Source organism: Adiantum capillus-veneris, chromosome 17 (assembly GCF_014529385.1).
Source record: "Adiantum capillus-veneris isolate H3 chromosome 17, ASM1452938v2, whole genome shotgun sequence".
Taxonomy (NCBI): domain Eukaryota; kingdom Viridiplantae; phylum Streptophyta; class Polypodiopsida; order Polypodiales; family Pteridaceae; genus Adiantum; species Adiantum capillus-veneris.
Genome location: NC_140947.1, coordinates 47,851,418 through 47,873,059, shown reverse-complemented (window position 1 = coordinate 47,873,059; position 21,642 = coordinate 47,851,418). Strand labels below are relative to the sequence as shown.

The following is a 21,642-nucleotide window of genomic DNA, read 5'->3' as shown; positions in this document are numbered from 1 at the left end:
CGTAAGGATTGGATTAAGTTAGAGACATGTGACTTGAATGTCTCGTTTCCCTCGCTATGGGGCTCATGAAGCTCTTTCCAAATTTGAACAATAATTTCTCCTAGTCTCTCGAAGCCTGCGTCATTGTCATTTGCCGACTCCTCTGTTTGTGTTTCATTCAACTCCACTGAGTGGTTGTCTTCGTCCATTGTTTATCTGCGATACATGAACAATTACTGTCAACAAAGCATTTATAAAACGAAATGGCAAACTTTATTCATCAAAATAATGAAACACAGTACGATGCTATAGTAGTTGCTTCACATCGGTGCACTAAGGGCATGTACAAATCCCCTATCTGTGGCGGTCTTTCATCGCTTTCCATGTCTCCACTACTAGTTGCCTCATTGAGATCCACGACTTGATCATTTGTCATCTTCATATTAGGTAGCTTTTTCCTTCATTAAGAAAAGTGCATACCATCACGCGCAATCACAAACATGCTTCAAAAAAAGCAATGTCACATTAGCTTACTCTTCGATATCCTTCCAGCGAGATATGAACCAGTCTAACCTCGGTTGGCTGGTTCTATATAAATCATCTGCCACAAATAACGTTACAACATCCTGGTACGTAGTGGAAGCTGGAAATGTGATGCATCTCCACAACGCTTTCATCTTCTTTAAGCTCATTCCTCGGCCTTGACAGGGAGTTATCCACGCCACCGAAGGATAATACTTACCACTGCAGAGCATCTTGTGCAATGTACTCAAGAAATCATTTCCGAATGGATGTTGCATTTGAAGTCGCCAGAACATCAACGCACGGTCAAAGACATTGTTATGCGTCAAACATATCCGATTCTTTGAGTCATCCACTCCGTACAGGCTATACAACTCAATCCCTTTGTTTACTTGTTCCGTAGTAATGTTATGCTCTACTTTCTGAAAGTGGGGCTCGCCATTATCTTTCATGCAATACCCCACCATCCCTTCGAATGTATGTAAGTTTTTCTGTCTCAATGCCCGACATGATACATTCCCTCCCATTGGATTTTGTTTGTCCCATCCCAAGTAAGCTTTTACTTTCCTATTGATGGCAATTAAAGACCTGGCAAACATACGTATGACCATTTGAAAGTGCAAATGGTAGACACTGCCGCCCCTCTCTATCGAACATATCCCGGCAAGAGTCTCCTTCCTTAAGAACTCTTGCATTCGACCTAGTAAATTACTATCAATGTCCGCACTACCCACAGCTACAGTCACGCTGACTTCCATCAGCTTCTTCGCCTCATCGCCATCCCTCCTGGATCTCTCCGCGGCACTCAACATTGGCCTTCCTCTACTCTTCGACAAGCAACCAAGCTGACTTGCAAGTACAGATTTCCTTTTCTTGGGTGGACGATTACATTCATCTCCAAATGCTCGTGCTAATCTCTTCAATTGTGCCATTGCACCTACAAATGCATGCACAAACTAAATCTTCAACTTTTTTTTGAACTTTTTAAAAATAAAACTTTGTACTGGATAGCCTCTTTTCATTTTCCCCTGCGTTTAAAGGACCCCCCCCCCCCCCCCCCCCCCCCCCTTTCTTTTCCACCCCCTCGCCATCTTGCCTCAGCGGCCTGCACTCTACACACAGTCTGAGCTACGGTACACAGCAGGTCGGCTCCACTCACGCCCTCCGCTGGACACACATCGACCATATTTTCCACACACCTCTGTATCTTGCTGCAGACAGAACTCGGTGCAGACATCCTACCGTCTAGAGATACAAGGGTCGTACCTGTTCTAGCTTCGTTCTCCCTCACGAAAAACCTACAAGGAACACAGCCCAGAAGCGGAATATATGATTCTTTCGCTGCCGCCTCATGCTTCTGCGTGTCTGCTGCGGGCCTATGGCACTGCCGAGCGTTTGCTAGCTGAACTCACACGTGTCTCGCTACACCTGCGCACACATATGTCGGCCGCCTCTCTGGAGATGCATAGAGAACACGTGTGCTGCGGTTGACCTTTCAAATGGGTAAATGCATTGAAGCCTTCCAAACAAAGCATCATACGCAGATTCTGCGCTTCGACGTTCTGCAGAAACGTCCACACATACTAGAGCGTATATTTTCTAGAGCTAGCACAAGCAAAGGAGAAAATTAGCCTTGAGGCGCTCCAAATGTCGTGAGAGATGCGTGGCTTCAAAACGCGCCTTCTCTGCTCTTCAAACTTGACACTCAAATGCGCACCCGGTGGTCTGCAGTGGGCTTGTCTTACGCAGCAGTTGCGAGGGGTCAAAGTTCTAGTGTCAGAGGTGAGTCCTTCAACTCACTCCTCGCTTATTGCTATGCAGAGATTCTGTGCTATAGTGTGTTTGCTTGTGTGTTTGCGCGCATCACCATTCCAATCCCCCAAACACACACATATTTTGTGTAAATCTTGGATTAATTTACAGATGGGAAACCTTAACATGAGGTGCGCACGCGCACGCACACACACACGAACACCCACCAGCGTGCGCTAGAACTTTCACTTTGGTTATAGACACGCGCTCAAACACATACTTTAGTAAAACGAATTCTTGTTGATTAGAGGAATGTGCAAGATATGCCACCCAAAATGTGTGAATCTATGCCAAAAAGCCAGAAAAAATCAGGAAAAATCTCAAACGGTTGAAGTCAGATGTCTCCCAAATGGAAACAGTTACGAAGAGACCGAGGAAGCTGAGTACAAAAGTATGGGTAGGGCAAAGCTGAATAATTACTAACCCACAAGATAGCGTGTTCAAATGTTAGGTGCAGCGGAATTGAAATGGTGAAGGTCTAGTTTTACACTTCCACAAATCCTTCAACTTCTTTCCTTGCGTTAGTGAATGCTTTATGCTTCAATGAATGTTCCTTTTACTTTCCCTTGAAGAGAGGGGTTGAGAGAATGCATTAAAGATGTGTAGAGAGAAAGAGGAAAAGAGAGAAGAGAAGAGTGACACCCGATGGGGTCCCAACCTGCCCTCTCAAGGCCCCCCCACACCATTACGATGTCGTATTTGCTTTAGATTGCGTAAATGGAATGTATACACAATGCAATACCTCAATGCAGACTTTGTTGACTTGACGATGGAAAATCACCGCGGTAAATCCTCAAGAAGAGTCACCTCCGGGGCTGATTTGATGCACCTTGGATCCTTCTCGATGTGGGATTGTGGATGGCCTCGAAAGGGCTGGTTTGCACTCCCGATGTGAGAGGAATGAAGGGCTGAAAATGCAGATCTCGACGATGCCGATGATGGACAACAATGGAGCACTCGATGACGGCGAGGGAATGGCCGCGGTGAGAGCTCAATGGGTTGCCGAAGTACACGGACCGCAATTATGACGGGCTAGCGCTCAAGAATCTCGCACCGCCTTGTCGGCGATGGGCTGAAAATTGAAAACGTTGGCGTGATCTGCAAGGGAAGTGCAGCGCTAGGGCTGATTGTGCAAAACAATGGCAGATCTGCTCTGAAAACGCTAGGCTGGCTGCATGAAAACACTAGGCTGTCTTGCTTCTCAGATGCTCTGAATCACCTTCTGCAACTTGACTTGAAAATGGGAGCTCTTATAGGTGAGGGATGGGCCTTAAGTAATTATTAAGGCCTAGGTAAGGCAACTGTCCACCAGGTTTCCCAACAAATAAATCATAAAAATGATGTATTAAAAAAAATAGGTCCAGGGGTCCAGATTTGGGCGCAACTGTTGCACATCCGTCCACTCGAGAATCCGATCGACGCGGGGAATAGCTTATTGGATTCCTCTAACCTAAAACTACATGCTCGTCATGCCAGATGTCCACCGTAGTGTGATAACATCTGTCAAAACGCGTATACAAACCATTTATGCAAGAGGGTTGGTAAACCTAATCTAATGGACTTGTCCGAACATGCAGGTTCTGCGAACAAGCTCACAAAATTGCTGGTACTAATTCTCCTAAGATTCTAGACATCCCTATCTAGCTTTGGAAGTCGATGAAGCATGTCCAGTGGCACACAGAGCCATGTGCACGTGACATCCCCTCCTGCTTAAGATGAGGTACAGGTACTGAACTGCATGGCCTCCTTGTACAAATTTGGATAGTGGATGAAAAAGCCTTCGTCCACCGAAGCATCTTCATGTGTCCCTCGATCCTTGAATTTGAGGAAATGTTGCTTTGCTTCCTTCTTATTGCCAAACTGAATGGGAAGCATTTGAAAACGCTTCGACTTGGTGACGTTGACTGGAACAATGATCTCCGGTGGTTCTTCTTTTGGATTGCTCCTTGGAAGTCCACCCTTGTGGCGGCAACTCGACAGGTTCACTTTGGAAACTCGATGTGCCTCATGTAGACGCTTCAAAGGAACGACCATGTGAGGTCTCGGCTTGCGGAATTTGACCATCCTTGACTTGAGTGCTTTGAAATCCACACAAAATTGAAATGAGTTTAATTTCTTACGAACAAAGAGAACTAGTAAACCAACAGACTGTACCTTGGGAGGGCGAAGCCTCCTAAATGAGAAATCACCCGGTTTTGGCTTCTCTTTATACGGTTGAGAAATTTTCTTTACCTACGTTTTCCTCGTCATGCAATTGGTGGGAGACAATGTCCATAGGTCGATGGAGAGGGTGTGTAGGGGAATGATGATCCTGAGAAAGCACATAATTGATTTTGACAAACCCTTCACTATACGTGTGAGGAATACCCAAGTTCCTTGATGTGGGGTTGACATAGTTGACTGCCGCTTGGGCTTCTTGACGTAGCTCCCTGTTTGCGTGGACGTGAGAGATGAGAGGGAGAGAGGGAATACCGCTCTCGGCTCGAATGAGGACGAGCTGCGATACATTATCTTTGATGAGAAATGTGAGCTTCTCCCAATCGATAACGGGCTTGAACCAACAAAACCACTTAATGCCCAAAATGATGTCATATCCTGCAAGTTTAGAGACTACAAAACGACAAGTAAATTGGGTTTGTTGAATGATCAACTTGAGATCATCACATTCTTTAAAAATCGAAGCATCCATGCCTTCAGAAAACCCCTGCACTGGGAGAGTGGGGATGGGGGAGAAGTCTGAAGACGTGCAGGTTTCACATAGATTTACTTATGATGTAAGGTGCAACGGAAGTGAATGTTGAACTTTGCTAAAGATGAGTGCTCTGAACTGTGCTCAAGGGTTCCTTTTACTTACGGAAAGGAGAGCCTTCCGTTCTTTAGTGAGAGTGCAAATGAACACAAACGAAGTGGAAAACACTGTGCATGAAGGTACTGAGATTGAGAGATAGAGAGAGAAGAATACGACACCAGACAAGTTGTCAAACCCTCCTCCAAGGGCCCCTCTCTCGTGTAAGGTGCAGGGAAAGTGAAAGTTGAACTTTGCTCAAGATGAGTGCTCCGAACTGTGCTCAAGGTTCCTTTTACTTAGGGAAGGGAGAGCCTTCCATTCTTTTATGAGAAAGTGCAAGTGATCACAAACAAAGTGAATAGACACTGTGCGTGAAGGTGCATGAGACTGAGAGATAGAGAGAGAAGAGATTACGACTCCGGGAAGTTGTCAAACCCTCCTCCAAAGGCCCCTCTCAATGGCGAGAGTGGTCTACTATTGATTGCACAATCTGATACAAGGCCTGATGCAATGAGTCTAAATGCTGCGATGTCGATGTCGACGGTGTGGACGACGACACGCTGAAAACGCAGATGCTGAAATCTGTGGTTTCCGGGCTGAATATGCAAACTACATTGGATCTGATTGTGCGGCGAGGATCTGTTGCGGGAAGGTGAGATCTGCGAGGTTCGGGACTTGTACTGCGGGTGCTGAATGCTGAAAACTGAAAACGCTAGTGTTCTTGATGGTCTTGTCGTGAAGATCTGTAAAAACGCTGAGGATCAGGCTGATTCAAAAACGTTGCGCTAAATCTGTATTCTGCTCCGAAAACGCTAGGCTGAATTCTGTCCTGCGAGGGAATCTGCTAACGCTAGAGGATCTGCTAGTCTTGCTGTCGCCAAGAATCTGCAATTGCAAAAACGCTAGCTGATCTGATGCAAAAATGCTATGTTCTCAGATGGCTGAAAACGCTAGGTCTACTGCGGGTGTCGGTCTTGCTTAGAAGTTACCTGTTGAGCAAGGTGCTCTTGCTGCCTCTTCTGCCAAAAAGTGCTAGCGCTAGGTTTCTTATATACAAACTTATGAAATTTGCCCTACCTAGTTCCCAACAAAAGTCACTTAAAAAATAATAAGTGAAAAATGTCAAAAATAGGGAAAATAGGTCTATGCATTGTAAAAAATCTCCTGATGGGTTCTGATGGAAATCTGATGGTTATGCTGTGTGCAACCAGAGGATATGCATCTACTCTAAGTGTCTGGACATGCACGATATGCGAACAAACTCACAAAAGCGCCAGATCACTTCCTATTCTAGATTGACTTGACTGAACTGAACCCTTGTCATGAAGTAGCTTTTTGTCACGTGACACATCAACCCTATGTGTCCGTGGACAAGCTACAGCATGATCAGGGTTCAGTCAGTCCAGTCAAGTCTAGATTAGAAGTGATCTGGCACTTTTGTGAGTCTATTCGTAGACCATGCATGCCCAGTCACTTAGCATAGATGCATATCCTCTGGTTGCACACAGCATGATCATCAGTATTCCCTTCAGAATCCATCAAATTCAGTCAGGGGAATTTTCAGTGCATTTAGCCTATTTTCCCTATTTTTGGTATTTTTCACTTATTATTTTTAAGTGACTTTTCAACAAAAGTAGGTAGGGCAATTTTGCTAAGTTAATATATAAGCAAACCCAAGTTAGCACTTTCTGGCAGAAGAGGCAGCAGGAGCTTCCCGCTCAACAGGCAACTTCTCAGCAGGAACCTCGGCACTTCTAGCGTTTTCTGTCTAGACAGTTTCCGCATCGGCAGCAGTACCCAGATCCATGGCGTTTCCATCCTTTACATGATCGCCATCACCCTCAGCATGCCAGTGTTTGCAGATTCCCATGATTGCCATCAAATCCCAGTTTCGCTCGCGTTTTCCATTTCAGCCCATCAGCGTTTTTGGACTTCATCAAGCTAGCGTTTTTGCTAAGGACCTAAGTCAGCCAGCGTTAGTGGTTTTCAGTCATTGCCGCGTCAGAGAGGCAGCGTTTTCAGCCCTATGGGACAGCAGTAGAATCAGCCCCAGTTGGTTGCAGAAGATCCTCAATTTCAGCCCATAAAAACACAGCCATAAGTCATTTTCAGCCACCCAAAACAGCCCAAAGATTTGCAGATTTCCAGCAGATAGAAGACCACAGATTTCAGCCCTAAAGTCGTCGTCGTCATCACCGTCGTCGTCATCGGCATAGTCCCAGATTGCATCAGGCCATTGCATCGTCATTGTACCACTTTGTGCAATCATAAGTAGACCACTCTCGCCGATGAGAGTGGGGCCTTCGGAGGAGGGTTTTACAACGTCTCTGGTGTCATATCTCTCTTCTCTCTCTATCTCTCAGTCTCATACACTTGCACACATATTGTCCATTCACTTTGTTCGTGATCATAGCACTTTCCATTAAGAACGGAAGGCTCTACCTTCCATAAGAACTAAAAGGAACCCTTGAGCACAGTTTGGAGCACTCATCTTGAGCAAAGTGCAAACATTCATTCCGTTGCACCTAACATTGGTATCAGAGCTTTGGCAGTGTTCTGTATCACTCAAGGAAAGAACCACAAGAACCACAAGAATTTTTTTTGCTTGTTGAGGTCGCACGAACCCAAGTTCGCTTGGGCGTGTCAATTCCTAATCATGTTTTGTTGAAGAGAGAGGAATCCCAAGAAAGAAGGGCTTGTCCAGTGTTAGGTGCATCGGAATGAATGTTGTCTTTTCTCAAGATTAGTGATCTTTATTGCTCAAGGTTCCTTTTAGTTTTTTGGGGAAAGAGAGAGCTTTCCGTCTTGTAGAGTGCTGTGGTCACGAACAAAGTGAGTGGATCTAGTGCGTGCAAATGAATGAGACTGAGAGAAGGAGAGAGAAGAGATACGACACGGAGGGGTTGTAAAACCCTCCTTCGAAGGCCCCACTCTCGTCGGCGAGAGTGGTCTACTTGATTGCACAAAGGTGTACAATGCGTATGCAATGGACTGATGCAATGGGACTATGCCGATGACGACGACGGTGGTGACATCGACGACTTGATGGCTGAAATCTGGGATCTTTTATCTGCTGAATTTCGGGACTGTTTCGGTGGCTGAAAATGACTGTTTAGGCTGCGTTTCTTTGGTTGAAGATGGGGAAACAATCTGCAACCGGGTTGGGCTAATCGGCTACTGAGTCATGGCTGAATTCTGCGTTTTCTTCATGGCTGAAAATGATGGTCTTTGGTCGGGCTGAATTGATGATCAAAACGCTGATGCTAAGCCTCCTTATTGCTGCGTTTTGCTGCTCTTAATGAAGGCTGAAAAACGCTGTCTCTGCAGTGCCTTTCCATGCTGAGAAAACGCTGAAATGCCAGCAGATCCTAGCGTTAGTAATTTTTGGAAAAAAACGCTGAGGTTACAGAGTTAAAAACGCTGCATGGCTGATGTGTCTGTAGGGGGAAAAACGCCAGGAACTGATGGTTGATGGCGATGCTTGCTGTGGGGGAAAACGCCCAATGAAGGGGGAGATGCTGGTGATGGCTACTGATGATGAAAACGCCAGGGATGAGGGAGGTATGGCGATGGGGGTCCTGAGGGGGGTACTGCTGAGAAGTTGCCTGTTGAGCGGGAAGCTCTTGCTGCCTCTTCTGCTGTGGAGTGCTAACTTGGGTTTGCTTATATATTAACTTACCCAATTTGCCCTACTGACTACCCAACAAAAGTCACTTAATAAATAAGTGAAAAATGTCAAAAATAGGGAAAATGGAATAAAGTCACTTGAAAAATTCCCAAACTGACTCTGAAGGAATCTGATGGAAATGCTTATGCTTCTGTGGTGTGCAACCGGAGGATATGCATCTATGCTAAGTGACTGGGCATGCACGGTCTACGAATAGACTCACAAAAAGTGCCAGATCACTGCTATTCTAAACTGATCGGACTGAATGAACCCTGCTGTGGTGTAGCTTGTCCACGGACACATAGGGTTGGGATGTGTCACGTGACATCCAGCCTTCCCTTGTGTTCCGTTTTCACTCATTGAGAGCGGACTGTGCACTTAGCGGTCGGCCAATCGACGTGAGGTGGGAAAAAGCAACCTTGGTGTGAGTGCAAGGCCGCCAAGGGGTGCGCCCGCAGAAAGGAGTAAAACGCGGGTGAAGAGAAGATCCTTCTCAAACGCGATTTGCAAGCGAAAGAAAACCTCAAGAACCTCAAGAACCAAGACCCGCAAGAACCCAAGTTCCTCGTGAACTTAAGAACCCAAGATCACAAGAACCCACGAATTCAGAATGGTCATCACTGGAAGCGGAATGGATACTTCGCTTGGAGGTGATGAGCATGAGAGAGGCGAAGAAGAATTTTCCCCACCAGGAGGTTTTTCCGACCCTCCCCCTTCCCCATCTACGACAAAGATTGCACTAACTCCTATGGAGGAGTTGGACCAAGAAAGAGAAGCAGAAAGAAAAGCCTACGAATACAGTGGGATCCTGGTGAGTGGCTATGGAGGGACCCCTTCTCTTCTGCAGACCACCCAGGAGTCCCGTTCTTTCAGTACATTGTTCGATTGGGACGTCATATACTAGCAGCACAGAGAGAGGCCCTCCCCGCTGCAGCACGTCATTGGCAGGAGGAGGGTCTCACAGTCGAGTTCTTGGCAGACTTTTGGGAGAGGTTGTGGGACTCGAGACAGTCGAGGCGAGTCACCTTGTTTCAATGGCTGGTCGCACATAGAGCCACAGCAGTAGGGAGCTGGCTTGTGCATAGTGGTCTCTCGGCCACATGTGCAGCTTGTGACCATTTGGTGGAGAGTCAGCGTCACTGTCTTTGGGACTGTCCCTCGGCCCAGCAGGTGTGGCTACGAGTTCTCCGGCTGATGCCTGCTCTCTCCACGGCTCGACAGTACACTTGGGGGGCAGCGGCTTGGTCCACCCTCACGGGCCCGGCACTTCAGTTTGAGCTATCTTCCACCAGCAGGATGATAGTGATGCAGGGGGGGCGACCTACACTCCAGCCTGCTACAGAGCTTACTCCACAGGAGTGGTGCAGTGAGAGAGAGGAGTGTTGGGAGCTCATCAGTGGCCTGACGCTTTGGTTCATCTGGCGGGCCCGCTGTTTCCGCATCTTTTAGGCTCGCCCTGTGCCACTAGCAGAGACTGTTCGTGACTTTTGGCTAGAGCTGATCCATACTCTCAGAGGACAGCTCGAGGGACTACAGGGCAGCTCCGACCGCATGCTGGGCCTTTCTACACCATAGTCCAGGGGGTGCTCAGATGGCACTACTGTCCACCTGTGTGGTCTTCCCTCCTCCCATCTCTTGATTTAGCCTCATTGTATATATGCTGTTTTTTCATTGGGAGAGTCTCCCCATCATGCTTGTTGTAGCCCTCTCTTGCAGAGGTGGTTGTAGCCCTATGGGCAGTTTTCATTAACTAATACAAGGATCTTTTTCTCGGAAAAAAAAAAAGAAAAGCCTACGAAGAAGACATGGAAGCCATAGAGCGAAACGCAGACTCAGCAATGATAAAACGCAGAAATTCAGCAGTTCGAACAGTCATTTTCAGCCTATAGCAAGGTAGCAGATTCAGTCCCCATTGGTTGCAGAAGATCCCCATCTTTAGCCCAAGAAAACGCAGCCAAAACAGTCATTTTCAGCCACCAAAACAGTCCCGAATTTCAGCGATTAGAAGATCACAGATTTCAGCCATCAAGTCGTCGTCGTCATCAATGTCGTCGTCATCGGCATAGTCCAAGATGCATCAGTCCATTGCATACGCATTGTACGCCTTTGTGCAATCAAAGTAGACCACTCTCGCCGACGAGAGTGGGGCCTTCGGAGAAGGGTTTTACAACCTCTCGGTGTCGTATCTCTTCTCTCTCCTTCTCTCAGTCTCATTCACTTGCACGCACAATATCCACTCACTTTGTTCGTGATCATAGCACTCTCCATAAGACGAAAGCTCTATCTTTCCCTAAGAACTAAAACGAACCTTGAGCAATAAGGATCACTAATCTTGAGAAAATACAACATTCATTCCGCTGCACCTTACATTGGTATCAGAGCTTTGGAAGTGTTCTGCATTACTCAAGGAAAGAACCACAAGAATTTTTTTTGCTTGTTGAGGTCGCACGAACCCAAGTTTACTTGGGCGTGTCGATTCCTAATTGTGTTTTGTTGAAGAGTGACAGGAATCCCAAGAAAGAAGGGCTTGTCCAGCCTCCCCTTGTGTCTCTTTTCACTCATTGAGAGCGGACCGTGCACTTAGCGGCCGGCCAATCGACGTGAGGTGGGAAAAAGCAACCTTGGTGTGAGCGCAAGGCCGCCAAGGGGTGCGCCCGCGGAAAGGAGTAGAACTCGGGTGAAGAGAAGATCCTTCTCAAACACGGTTTGCAAGCGAAAGAAAACCTCAAGAACCTCAAGAACCAAGACCCGCACGAACCTAAGTTCCTCGTGAACTTAAGAACCAAGACTCCCAAGAACCAAAGTTCCTCGTGAACTTAAGAACCCAAGAACCCACAAGAACTCACAACTTCAGAATGGTCATCACTCGAAGCGGCATGGATACTTCGCTTAGAGACGGAGACGGAAACGCTTAGAGATTCAGGAGACGGAGACTCTCTCAGTCTCTTCTTCTCCAAAGCATGACACACAGGATTTGCATGATTGTGTGAAGCATGATGATGATTTGATTGACAATGACTTGCATGATGATTTGGATGACAAAGATAAGCATGATGATTTGAATGATATTGCTAAGCATGATGATTTGGATGCCAATGACAAGCATGATGATTTACATGATCAAGATGTGATTTCTCACAAGCATGATGAGTTGCATGAAGAAGATGTGATTGTTCACAAGGCTGATGTGTTAGTTGATGCTTTTTCTAGCGAAGCTAACCTCGTTGTAGATTCGATCAATCACAAAGAATTGATCTTGGCTTTCGAGTCAAGGTCCACAGATCCCCCACAAGAAGATTCGATAGAGCCGGAAGAAGCGATCTTGGCTCTCGAGCCTTGGTCCAAACAGCCGTCACAGGAAGTATTATGTGTTCGCATGATTGATACGCACACATTGTTCGAGTGTTTCATTTGTGAAGGTTTCCTGTATTTTAGTCAACATCGTTATGTGATCCCTTTTCCTAGGCATGACATATTGCATGTTGAGCACGTTTCTCTCATGGATGAGCACGAATGTATGCGGATTGTTGATGAAAAGCTGAAAAGTTTGTACGTCAGGAAGTCACATTCCATGTCTCTTCCTTGGCATGACACAGTTTCCGAAAGATCACATGATAGTATGAGCACCAAGCATGGGCATTTCCATTGTGATTGGCCACAGTTGATTGATTTCGATCAAACAGAAAAGATTCGACCTCATTGTTTGCATGTGTTTGATGAACGGGTTGTCACTCCGTCTCTATGTTCATCTACATTGCATACACAGTCTTTCGAGAAGACAAGATTTTTTTCCTTCACTTTACATGGAATGGGTATGTTCATGGTTTTGTGTTGGAGATGGTTTCAGGAATTTTCAGCCATGGAGATTCTTGAAGACGAAAGAAGCAGGTTTCTAGACGAAGGTGAAGCATCGAAGGAGCCACAGAAGACTTTGTGTCGCTTCCGGCGCGGCCCAAAGAAGCAAGCGTTGCAGACCTTTATGAAGTTCAAGTACCGCACGACCCACACAACAGAGTGGGCCGGCGAAGAGTCCCTTCCAGGATTCCGGATGCTGTTGGCGATCTCCCTCGACGCCATACAGTTTGGTATCAGTACCTCACTTTGAAAAGGAGGGGATGTCACGTGACACATCCCAACCCTATGTGTCCGTGGACAAGCTATACCACAGCAGGGTTCAGTCAGTCCAGTCAAGTCTAGATTAGCAGTGATCTGGCACTTTTGTGAGTCTATTCGTAGACCGTGCATGCCCAGTCACTGAGTGTAGATGCATATCCTCCGGTTGCACACAGCATGATCATTGGAATTCCCATCAGAATCCATTAGCATCGTTAGGGGAATTTTCCAGTGCATTTAGCCTATTTTCCTATTTTTGGTTATTTTCACTTATTATTTTTAAGTGACTTTCCAACAAAAGTAGGTAGGGCAATTTTGCTAAGTTAATATATAAGCAAACCCAAGTTAGCACTTTCTGGCAGAAGAGGTAGCAGGAGCTTCCTGCTCAACAGGCAACTTCTCAGCAGTACCCCCCAGCACCCCCAGCGTTTTGGATCCCATCTTCGCCGGGCAAGTTCTTACCCCCAGCGCTTTTCTCAGCATCAGATCGCCATCAAGTTTCCCCCTTCTGGCGCTTGTTTCCTCAGCCCCTTCCTTAGCGTTTTGCTCACCCACCATCTGCCCCAAATCAGCGTTTTTACTAACGCTAGGGACTGCTGCAGATCAGCGTTTTTTTGCACCATCCACTAGTGTTTTTCAGCCACATGGAAACGCAGATTCAGCAATGATAAAACGCAAAAATTCAGCAGTTCGAACAATCATTTTCAGCCTATAGCAAGGTAGCAGATTCAGTCCCCATTGGTTGCAGAAGATCCCCATCTTTAGCCCAAGAAAACACAGCCAAAACAATCATTTTCAGCCACCAAAACAGTCCCGAATTTCAGCGATTAGAAGATCACAGATTTCAGTCATCAAGTTGTCGTCGTCATCACCGTCGTCGTCATCGGCATAGTCCAAGATGCATCAGTCCATTGCATACGCATTGTACGCCTTTGTGCAATCAAAGTAGACCACTCTCGTCGACGAGAGTGGGGCCTTCGGAGGAGGGTTTTACAACCTCTCGGTGTCGTATCTCTTCTCTCTCCTTCTCTCAGTCTCATTCACTTGCACGCACAATATCCACTCACTTTGTTCGTGATCATAGCACTCTCCATAAGACGGAAGCTCTATCTTTCCCTAAGAACTAAAAGGAACCTTGAGCAATAAGGATCACTAATCTTGAGAAAATACCACATTCATTCCGCTGCACCTTACACCAACAAAAGTAGGTAGGGCAATTTTGCTAAGTTAATATATAAGCAAACCCAAGCTAGCACTTTCTAGCAGAAGAGGCAGCAGGAGCACATGCTCAACAGGCACCTTCTCAGCAGAACCCAAGGACTTCTAGCGTTTTTGCTCCACAGCAATTTGGCTAGCGTTTTTGGACAAGACACCACAGATCAGCCAGCGTTTTGCATTTGCAGAGCCACGGCGACAAGACCACAGCAGATCAGCCTAGCGTTTTTGCATCTGCAGAATCTCGACGACAGAAAATCCATTTTCAGCCCTAGCATTTTTGCATCTGCCAGCAACCTCAACGTTTTGCAGATCTATTGCGACAGAATCAGCCCTAGGACCAGCGTTTCCAGTTTTCAGCAGTTAGACTTCGCAGATGAAGTCCCAAACCTCGCAGATCTCACCTTCCCGCAGCAGTTCCTCGCCGCACGGTCAGTTTCCGCAAGGTTTACAGTTTCAGCCCGGAAAACGCAGATTTCAGCATCTGCATTTTCAGCGCGTCGTCGTCGCATCGTCGTCATCGACATCGAGTCAGAATTCAGCAGATAGAACATTTGCAGCAGATGAGCAGCGTTTTCAGCAGTTAAGATTAGCAGCAGATTCAGCCCTAGTTGGTTGCAGAAGATATCCATTTTCAGCCTCGAAAACGCAGCCAAAACAGTCATTTTCAGCCACCGAAACAGCCCCGAAATTCAGCAGTTAGAAGACCACAGATTTCAGCCCTAAAGTCGTCATCGTCATCACTGTCGTCGTCGTTGGCATAGTCCCAAGTTGCATCAGTCCATTGCATCTGCATTGTACCACTTTGTGCAATCATAAGTAGACCACTCTCGCCGACGAGAGTGGGGCCTTCGGAGAAGGGTTTTACAACGTCTCTGGCGTTGTATCTCTGTTCTCTCTATTTCTCAGTCTCATACACTTGCACGCACAGTGTCCATTCACTTTGTTTGTGATCATAGCATTCTCTCATTAAGAACGGAAGGCTCTCCCTTCCATCCTTCCATAGAACAAAAGGAACCTTGAGCACAGTTCGGAGCACTCATCTTGAGCAAAGCGAAAACAATCATTCCGCTGCACCTAACAATTGCAGACTGTCCTGAAGTTCAAGTATCGCGGTACCCATGTAGCAGAGTGGGACGGCGAAGAGTTCTTCGCAGACTCCCAAGAGTTGTTGGCGGACAATATGGAAGCCATACAGCTTGGTACCAGTACCTCACCTTGAGAAGGGGGGGATGTCACGCACACATCTAACCCTATGTGCATGTGGACAAGCTGTACCTACTTCTAGGGTTTAGGTAGCCTAGGAAGTGTTCTGGCACCTTTGTGAGCGCTTGCAGGACGTGCATGTCCAGGCACTTAGAGTAGCTGCATACCCTCTGATTGCACAACCCATGACCACTAGCATCATTATCCAATACCCAACATGAGCATTTCCACCGCAAAAACTCATTTTTCCAAACTGCGCGTGAACTACCTCTTAGTAGACATTTTTCTTAATAAGTGACTTTTCCTTTACCCTTGTTGGAATGTAGGTAGGGCAAATGGCTAAAGGACCCATAAAAGGAACCCATTGGGCGCTATTTGAAGGCAGAAGGCATAGAGGAGCAAGAACCCCAACGGTACCAAGCCGTACCCGCATGACCAGCTTCTTCTAGCGTTTTCTGAGCAAGACCATCAGCGTTTTTAGACATCAGCATTTTCAGCCAGCAGCATTTTTGTTCACCATCGGCGTACCGCCACAGAACCTCATTTGATCAGCCTTGCCTCGCCGTGGTCAGCCTTCTCATTGCGACCAGATCAACATTTTCAATTTTCAGCCCACATATCAGCCAGCGTTTTTCAGTTTTCAGCCATCATTGGCGTCATTGGCGATAGATTAGCCCATTAGCTTCGCCGCATGACCCCGACCTCATCAGCATCTCTAGCGTTTTCAGATTTCAACAGCTTCAGCCCTTAGCCTCGACCTCATGGCCGACATCGTTGTCATCGTCATTGACATCGTCGTCGTCAAGTACCACAACATCTAGAAGCATTGTACCCGACTTTGTGTAATCTAAAGAAAATACCTCTCTAGCAATAGAGGGGGGGACCCTTGGAGGGTTGTTTGGGACCCCATCTAGTGTCGTCTCTTTTCTCTCTCTCTGTCTCTAGCACTCTCATGCACTTTGCACTCACAAGTTCCACTCTCTTTGTTTCGGTGATTGCACATTCTCTCTCTAAGTAAGGAAGGCTCTCCCTTTCGCTAAGTAAAAGGAACCTTAAGCACTCACTGATCACTCATCCTGAGCCATACACCATCATTCACTTCTGATGCACCTTACACCCTGTGTGGATAGCCGCACTCACAAGCGCTCTGTCGGCTGTCCAGATAGTTTTTCAACTCTCTAACGAGTTTTTGACCCTGAATTGCAGCAAAGACGACCTCGCTTGAGCACTTCGTAAGCAAGCAGATAACGGGAGTAATCACCTTTGCATAGAGGAACACAAAACAAGACTGATATAACCGTTTCCAACTACAGGTTCATGAAATTTCAGACAGTGTGTCATTGAATAGCATGGATTATTTTGCATTACAATACTTCCGAGATGGAGAACAGCGCAAGCTCCTCTTGTTCATGTGTTTGTAAAATTAGTTGATAAAGTAATAGAAAAGTCTCCTGAAGGGTGGTGGAACCAGCCCATCTTTTGGTCTCGAGTGTCGTGTCCCTTTGAATTACTCTTTAAGTTTTTTTCTTTGTGGATTCTTAAAAGAGATAATTGAATAGTTTCGAAAGTGTTTTAATTGCTCGCTTCTATAATTGTGATAGGGGTATCAAAGCAAGGTCCTCTTTCTTCCTTTTTTATAAAGAGAGATGGTTCTTGGCAGAAACATACAAATCATGGCAGGACAAGATAAACGCCTCAAGAGACAGATGGCAGAATTACAAGCTGCTCTCGCTCAGCTAGAAGTGTGCAAAAGGCACTTCTGGCTGAGCGAGAGTAGAAGAAGATTTGACCTTCTCACCTAGCTACTCTCCAAACTACTCTTTCATGAAGAGTTTACTTGGACAACATAATCCTTGATAAATATCTTTCGCTAGATCTAGAGGAGCCCGTTGATCAACAACGAGAGGTAGGGAAACATAACCTAGAGCGGAGGAGTCGTCACAAAATTTATGTTCATAAAGATTCTAGAGCTATTTCCAAGAAGCGGTCCCGACACCCCAAGAAGAGACTTTCCAAGCTGGAGATAAGGATGTCAAATTTGAATATTGCTACCGAAGAAGGATTGTAGATAAAGCTGCTTTTGTTCGCGAGTTTGAAGTAGCCTTTGCAGAAGGCAACTTCTGAGAACGATACAAACTGCGCCACGTTAGTATGTATCTTAAGGATACAAGTAGCAATTGGTCATGACTTGAAACAAGGATCTCGTGAGATTCCCATGGATCAAAATAAGAGGAGCCAGTATGAGTGCACGATTATGAGACGTGGACACCCACTTTATATAGAGAGTGCAAATAGATTTGATTTTTCAATGTTCTGAGGCTTTTCATCTTCTACACTATCACCCTTCACTTTTGCAATTTGGATGTTTTGAAAGGTTTTTGATTTTTCTGAAATTGTGGAGACCGAATCAGTATTTTGCAAATGTGGTGGCTCATGTAAAGCTCCCCCAATTGTTACAGACGAACCCCGAGTCCCAAGATTTGACACGTACACTTACACAGAAATGTCATTGGATGAGCAATGACTCGAATCATAGTTGTGCGAGGAACAAGCGTAAGAAAACAATTTCCCAAGTAGGCTTGTCTTTTAAGGGACAGCAGATTGTTTCAGAAAGAAACAACATTCATTCATATTTGCAGAGTTTAGAAGCGGCTATTCAATTTTTAGAGAGTGGGACGGCCCCTGACTCGCAGCTTTCTGCCACAAATCTAGCTGGTGTTTTGGAAAGGTGCAAGAAAGAACAAAATGTGTTATGTGCCTTACGTTTGCATACCTTCCTAAAGAAAAAAGGGTTGGAAGATCATAAACAGCTTGGAAATTACTTGGTTTCGTTGCTGGTAGAAATTGATCGTGTGCATGATGCCCAAAAGGTTTTCGACAAGTTGCCCTATCGGAGTGAATGCTCTTGGAATTCTCTTATCAAAGGTTACGATAGATGTGGGGAGTCACAGCATGCTCTCAGTCTTTATCAAAAGATGCAAGAGGACTGTGTACGTCCAAGTGGGTATACATTTGTGCCGTTATTAAAAGCATGCATTAAGCTGAAAGACGCCAAAAAAGGTCAGGAGCTACATGATGACCTTTCTAGAAAGGGGCTGGAAACAAACGTTTTTGTTGGCAGCACCCTGGTTGACATGTATGCCTGTTTTGGGCTCGTTGAGAAAGCACAGAAAGCATTTGACAAGCTTCCAAGTCGAAATATAGTGGCCTGGACTGCATTAATATCAGGGTATGCCAAACATGGTCGTGGCAAGGAGGCTTTAAACTGCTTTGTCCAGATGCAACGTGAGGGAATTCTTCCAGATGCTGCCACATACGCTTGTACTTTAAAGGCTTGCAGTATTTTGCGTGATATAAACATGGGCCAAGAATTACATCGTGCAATTTCAAGACACAAATTGGAGAGAAACTTGGTAGTTGGTAATGCTTTGGTGGACATGTATGCAAAATGTGGTCTACTTTCTAAAGCACAAGAAATGTTTGAGAAGCTTTCGGTAAAAGATGTGGTTTCTTGGACGACGATCATTTCTGGACATGCGCAGCATGGCAATGGTGAAGAAGCATTGTACTTTTTTGAGCAGATGCAATGCAAGGGTGTCCCACCTGATGCTGCTACATATGTGTGTGGTTTGAAAGCTTGTGGCACTTTAAGAGCTATAAACCAAGGTCTAGAAATGCATGCTGAGATTGCTAGAAAGGGTTTGGAAACAAGCAATCTTGTTGGGAATACATTGGTTGATATGTATGCTAGTTGTGGGTTGCTGGAAAAAGCACAGGATGTTTTTAAAAGGATTTCTTCTCTGGATGTGGTTTCATGGACGGCTCTTATTGCAGGCTATGCAAATCATGGCCATGGTAGAGAGGCTGTGGTGATTTTTGAACAAATGCAACGCAGGGGCATCTTGCCAGAACCCAGTACATTTGTTTGCGTCTTAAAGGCTTGTGGCAGCATTGGAGCTGTAGACAAGGGTAGGAAGCTGCATGCTGCAATTAAACGGAACGGCTTGGAAAGGGACCTTATGGTTGGCAATGCGTTGGTTGATATGTATGTCAAGTGTGGTTCACTGTTGAGAGCTCAGAAAGTTTTTGACAAGCTTCCAGCTCGCGATGTTATTTCATGGACATCACTAATAGTGGGGCATTCACAACAAGGAGAAACTGAAATCGTGATAAAATTGTTTGAAAAAATGAAGGAAGATGGTGTCATCCCTAATCTGGTCACATTTCTTGGTGTTTTGCATGCATGCAGCCATGCAGGCCTGGTGGACAAAGGCCTTCTGTATTTTGAGTCTATGAACAGGGACTATGGTATCAATCCTGCTATCGAGCATTGTTCTTGCATAGTTGATGTCCTTGGTCGTGCAGGTCAACTGGAAAAGGCACTATCTCTAATTTTGAAGATGCCAATTTCCCCGACACTTGTGATGTGGGATATTGTGTTGGCGGCTTGTCGAAAATGGGGCAATCTGGAAGTGGGAAAAGTCGCATTTGTAAATGCAATACGATTGAATGAAAGGAGTCCAGCAGCTTATGTCAGCATGGCAAATTTATTTGTGGATGCTGGAATGGAGAAGGAAGCAAATGAGGTCGAGGCATTGAGGCTCAAAAATGAAGCTTGGGAAAGGTTGTGAGATTGGTTTTAGCCTGCCCACTTTTGAATCTGTAATACAAAATTCTCAAATTTTTATGAAGGAACGGTAGTGAAAAGATTCCATTGTTACCTTTTCTAGAGGGTTTTGGGCTGGCAGTGGCCATAATCTTGGACGAGAGCTAGTTGGCAATGGCAGGAGCCTCTTATGTTGAACACACGGAGCGTTCGCGAAGCCCGTTCGGTGAAAAAGGGTGCTCCACATCAGCAAGACCCACCACGTCCCTGCACTCAGAGAAACGGCTCGCTACCGCTTGCACCGCAATTGGAACCCCCCCCCCCCCCCCCCTTTCATCATGTTCAGAAAATGTTCACTACGTTCGCATGGTGGGGACTAGCGTGAAGGTGTTGCAGGCCTGCAAAAGCTGTGACACAGCTTATGTGGAGCTAGCTGGTTCCCTGCCTGCTCTGCACCTTGAAGGTCAGCCATATGTCATCTCCAACTTTGCAGCCATCATGTGCGCAAAGCAGCAGCCGGTCTGAGGATGTTCATGGTACCATCGACCGCACCACGAATGCCTCGTGTGCGCGTTACATCTGAAGGAACGAAAGAGATGCTCATTGATTACGCTTTCAGGGAGGTGACTGTAAGCACAGACTTTGAAAGGTACCAATGAAATGGTGCTAACTAGCCGTTTTTCTCTAGCAAATCAATGCAGTTGTCCTGTAGGCAGGCGAAAAGGTTTCTTTGGGTTGACAGAGTAATTGGCAAGTATGAGAAGCTGCTCTTATGTAAAGAGAAAAAGTTGGTGGCTCGAACCTCTAATTTGAAGGCATATGATATCAAACTGTGGTGGCAACTGTGTGCCAGCATTGTCAGACAGCAGGCATGTCAAATGGAGTATCAACCTTCTATATGCCCTTAAATAGGAGCATTTAGAATCTAGATAGGAGAGGGTAGACAATGAAACAAAAGAGTGTTTCCCATGCTAATTACGATATAGCTGTGGATCGCTTGTTGGTGGATTTTGACATAAGCAGTCATATCAGACTAACTCAGAATATGAAAATGGGACTTAAAAGCTCTCAATATGCCAGCATTGATAGATTGATTTTCTTGTCAAGATGGTATAGGGATCCTCCATAGTATCCATATCTTCAGGTTTATTCTTCTTTGGCAGAGATACCACTTTTCTCCTCTTAAGGATTCCTCAAAGACACCACCTGTCTCTCTTGAGCCTGATAGGGTTCCTAGGGAAGCTGATGTACCTTCATGCAGTTGTGTAGAGATAGAAGATCTGAGACTTTTTAAGAAAACCAAAAAATAGTCTCGGCAATTTTTGTATACTTTCTCGACTTCTTGGGGATGACACCTTTGTGGTTGTAGGCTTTGTACATTTATCATGGGGCTGTGCCCTTGAGGTGTCATTTATATGAAGATTTTGAGAGAGAGAGAGAGAGAGATATGAAATGAAATGTTATATTAATGTCTTCAAAAGACCAAAATTACCTATGAGACCAAAAGGTTACATCCATATGTGATCTAGTACAAAGTTTGGGGAACATAAAAATAAAAATAAATGTGTGTGTGTGTGTTTCAATGTCGCTCAATGATGCTTTGTAGCCTTTGATGTAGACCTCATCTAAGATGTGAAGATCCTTGTATATTCCGGCATCGGCCAAGTTAGATGGCTCGATCAAGAAGGATGCTAAAAGAGGGTGTGATTGGGTAGCGTATGGTGGGCCATCTCG

General features: G+C 45.7%; 1 protein-coding gene across 9 annotated transcripts; it reads left to right on the top strand.

Moving 5' to 3' along the window:
- The first annotated feature begins 1,571 nt into the window (after nucleotides 1-1,571).
- On the top strand, nucleotides 1,572-21,381 carry LOC147437200 (pentatricopeptide repeat-containing protein DOT4, chloroplastic-like). 9 transcript variants are annotated; one of them, XM_086486799.1, is made up of 3 exons: nucleotides 1,572-2,283; nucleotides 17,762-17,855; nucleotides 17,942-21,381. In XM_086486799.1, exons 2-3 carry the CDS (start codon nucleotides 17,823-17,825, stop codon nucleotides 19,931-19,933), a joined length of 2,025 nt encoding a protein of 674 aa, XP_086342925.1. In that variant the 5' UTR covers nucleotides 1,572-2,283; nucleotides 17,762-17,822; the 3' UTR covers nucleotides 19,934-21,381. The 9 variants fall into 9 exon arrangements, 7 of the variants coding, with proteins under 7 accessions (XP_086342925.1, XP_086342924.1, XP_086342922.1 ...); XM_086486800.1 differs by having other exon boundaries at nucleotides 2,148-2,283; nucleotides 17,677-17,855; XM_086486801.1 differs by having other exon boundaries at nucleotides 2,168-2,283; nucleotides 17,714-17,855.
- The last annotated feature ends 261 nt before the right edge of the window (nucleotides 21,382-21,642 follow it).

Excerpts from the sequence above, each read along its gene's own strand:
- LOC147437200 (XM_086486795.1), top strand. The coding sequence starts at position 2,161 with ATGCGTGGCTTCAAAACGCGCCTTCTCTGCTCTTCAAACTTGACACTC. Across the intron at positions 2,284-17,713 it reads TCAAAGTTCTAGTGTCAGAG|TATTTTGCAAATGTGGTGGC; the intron begins GTGAGTCCTTCA and ends AGACCGAATCAG.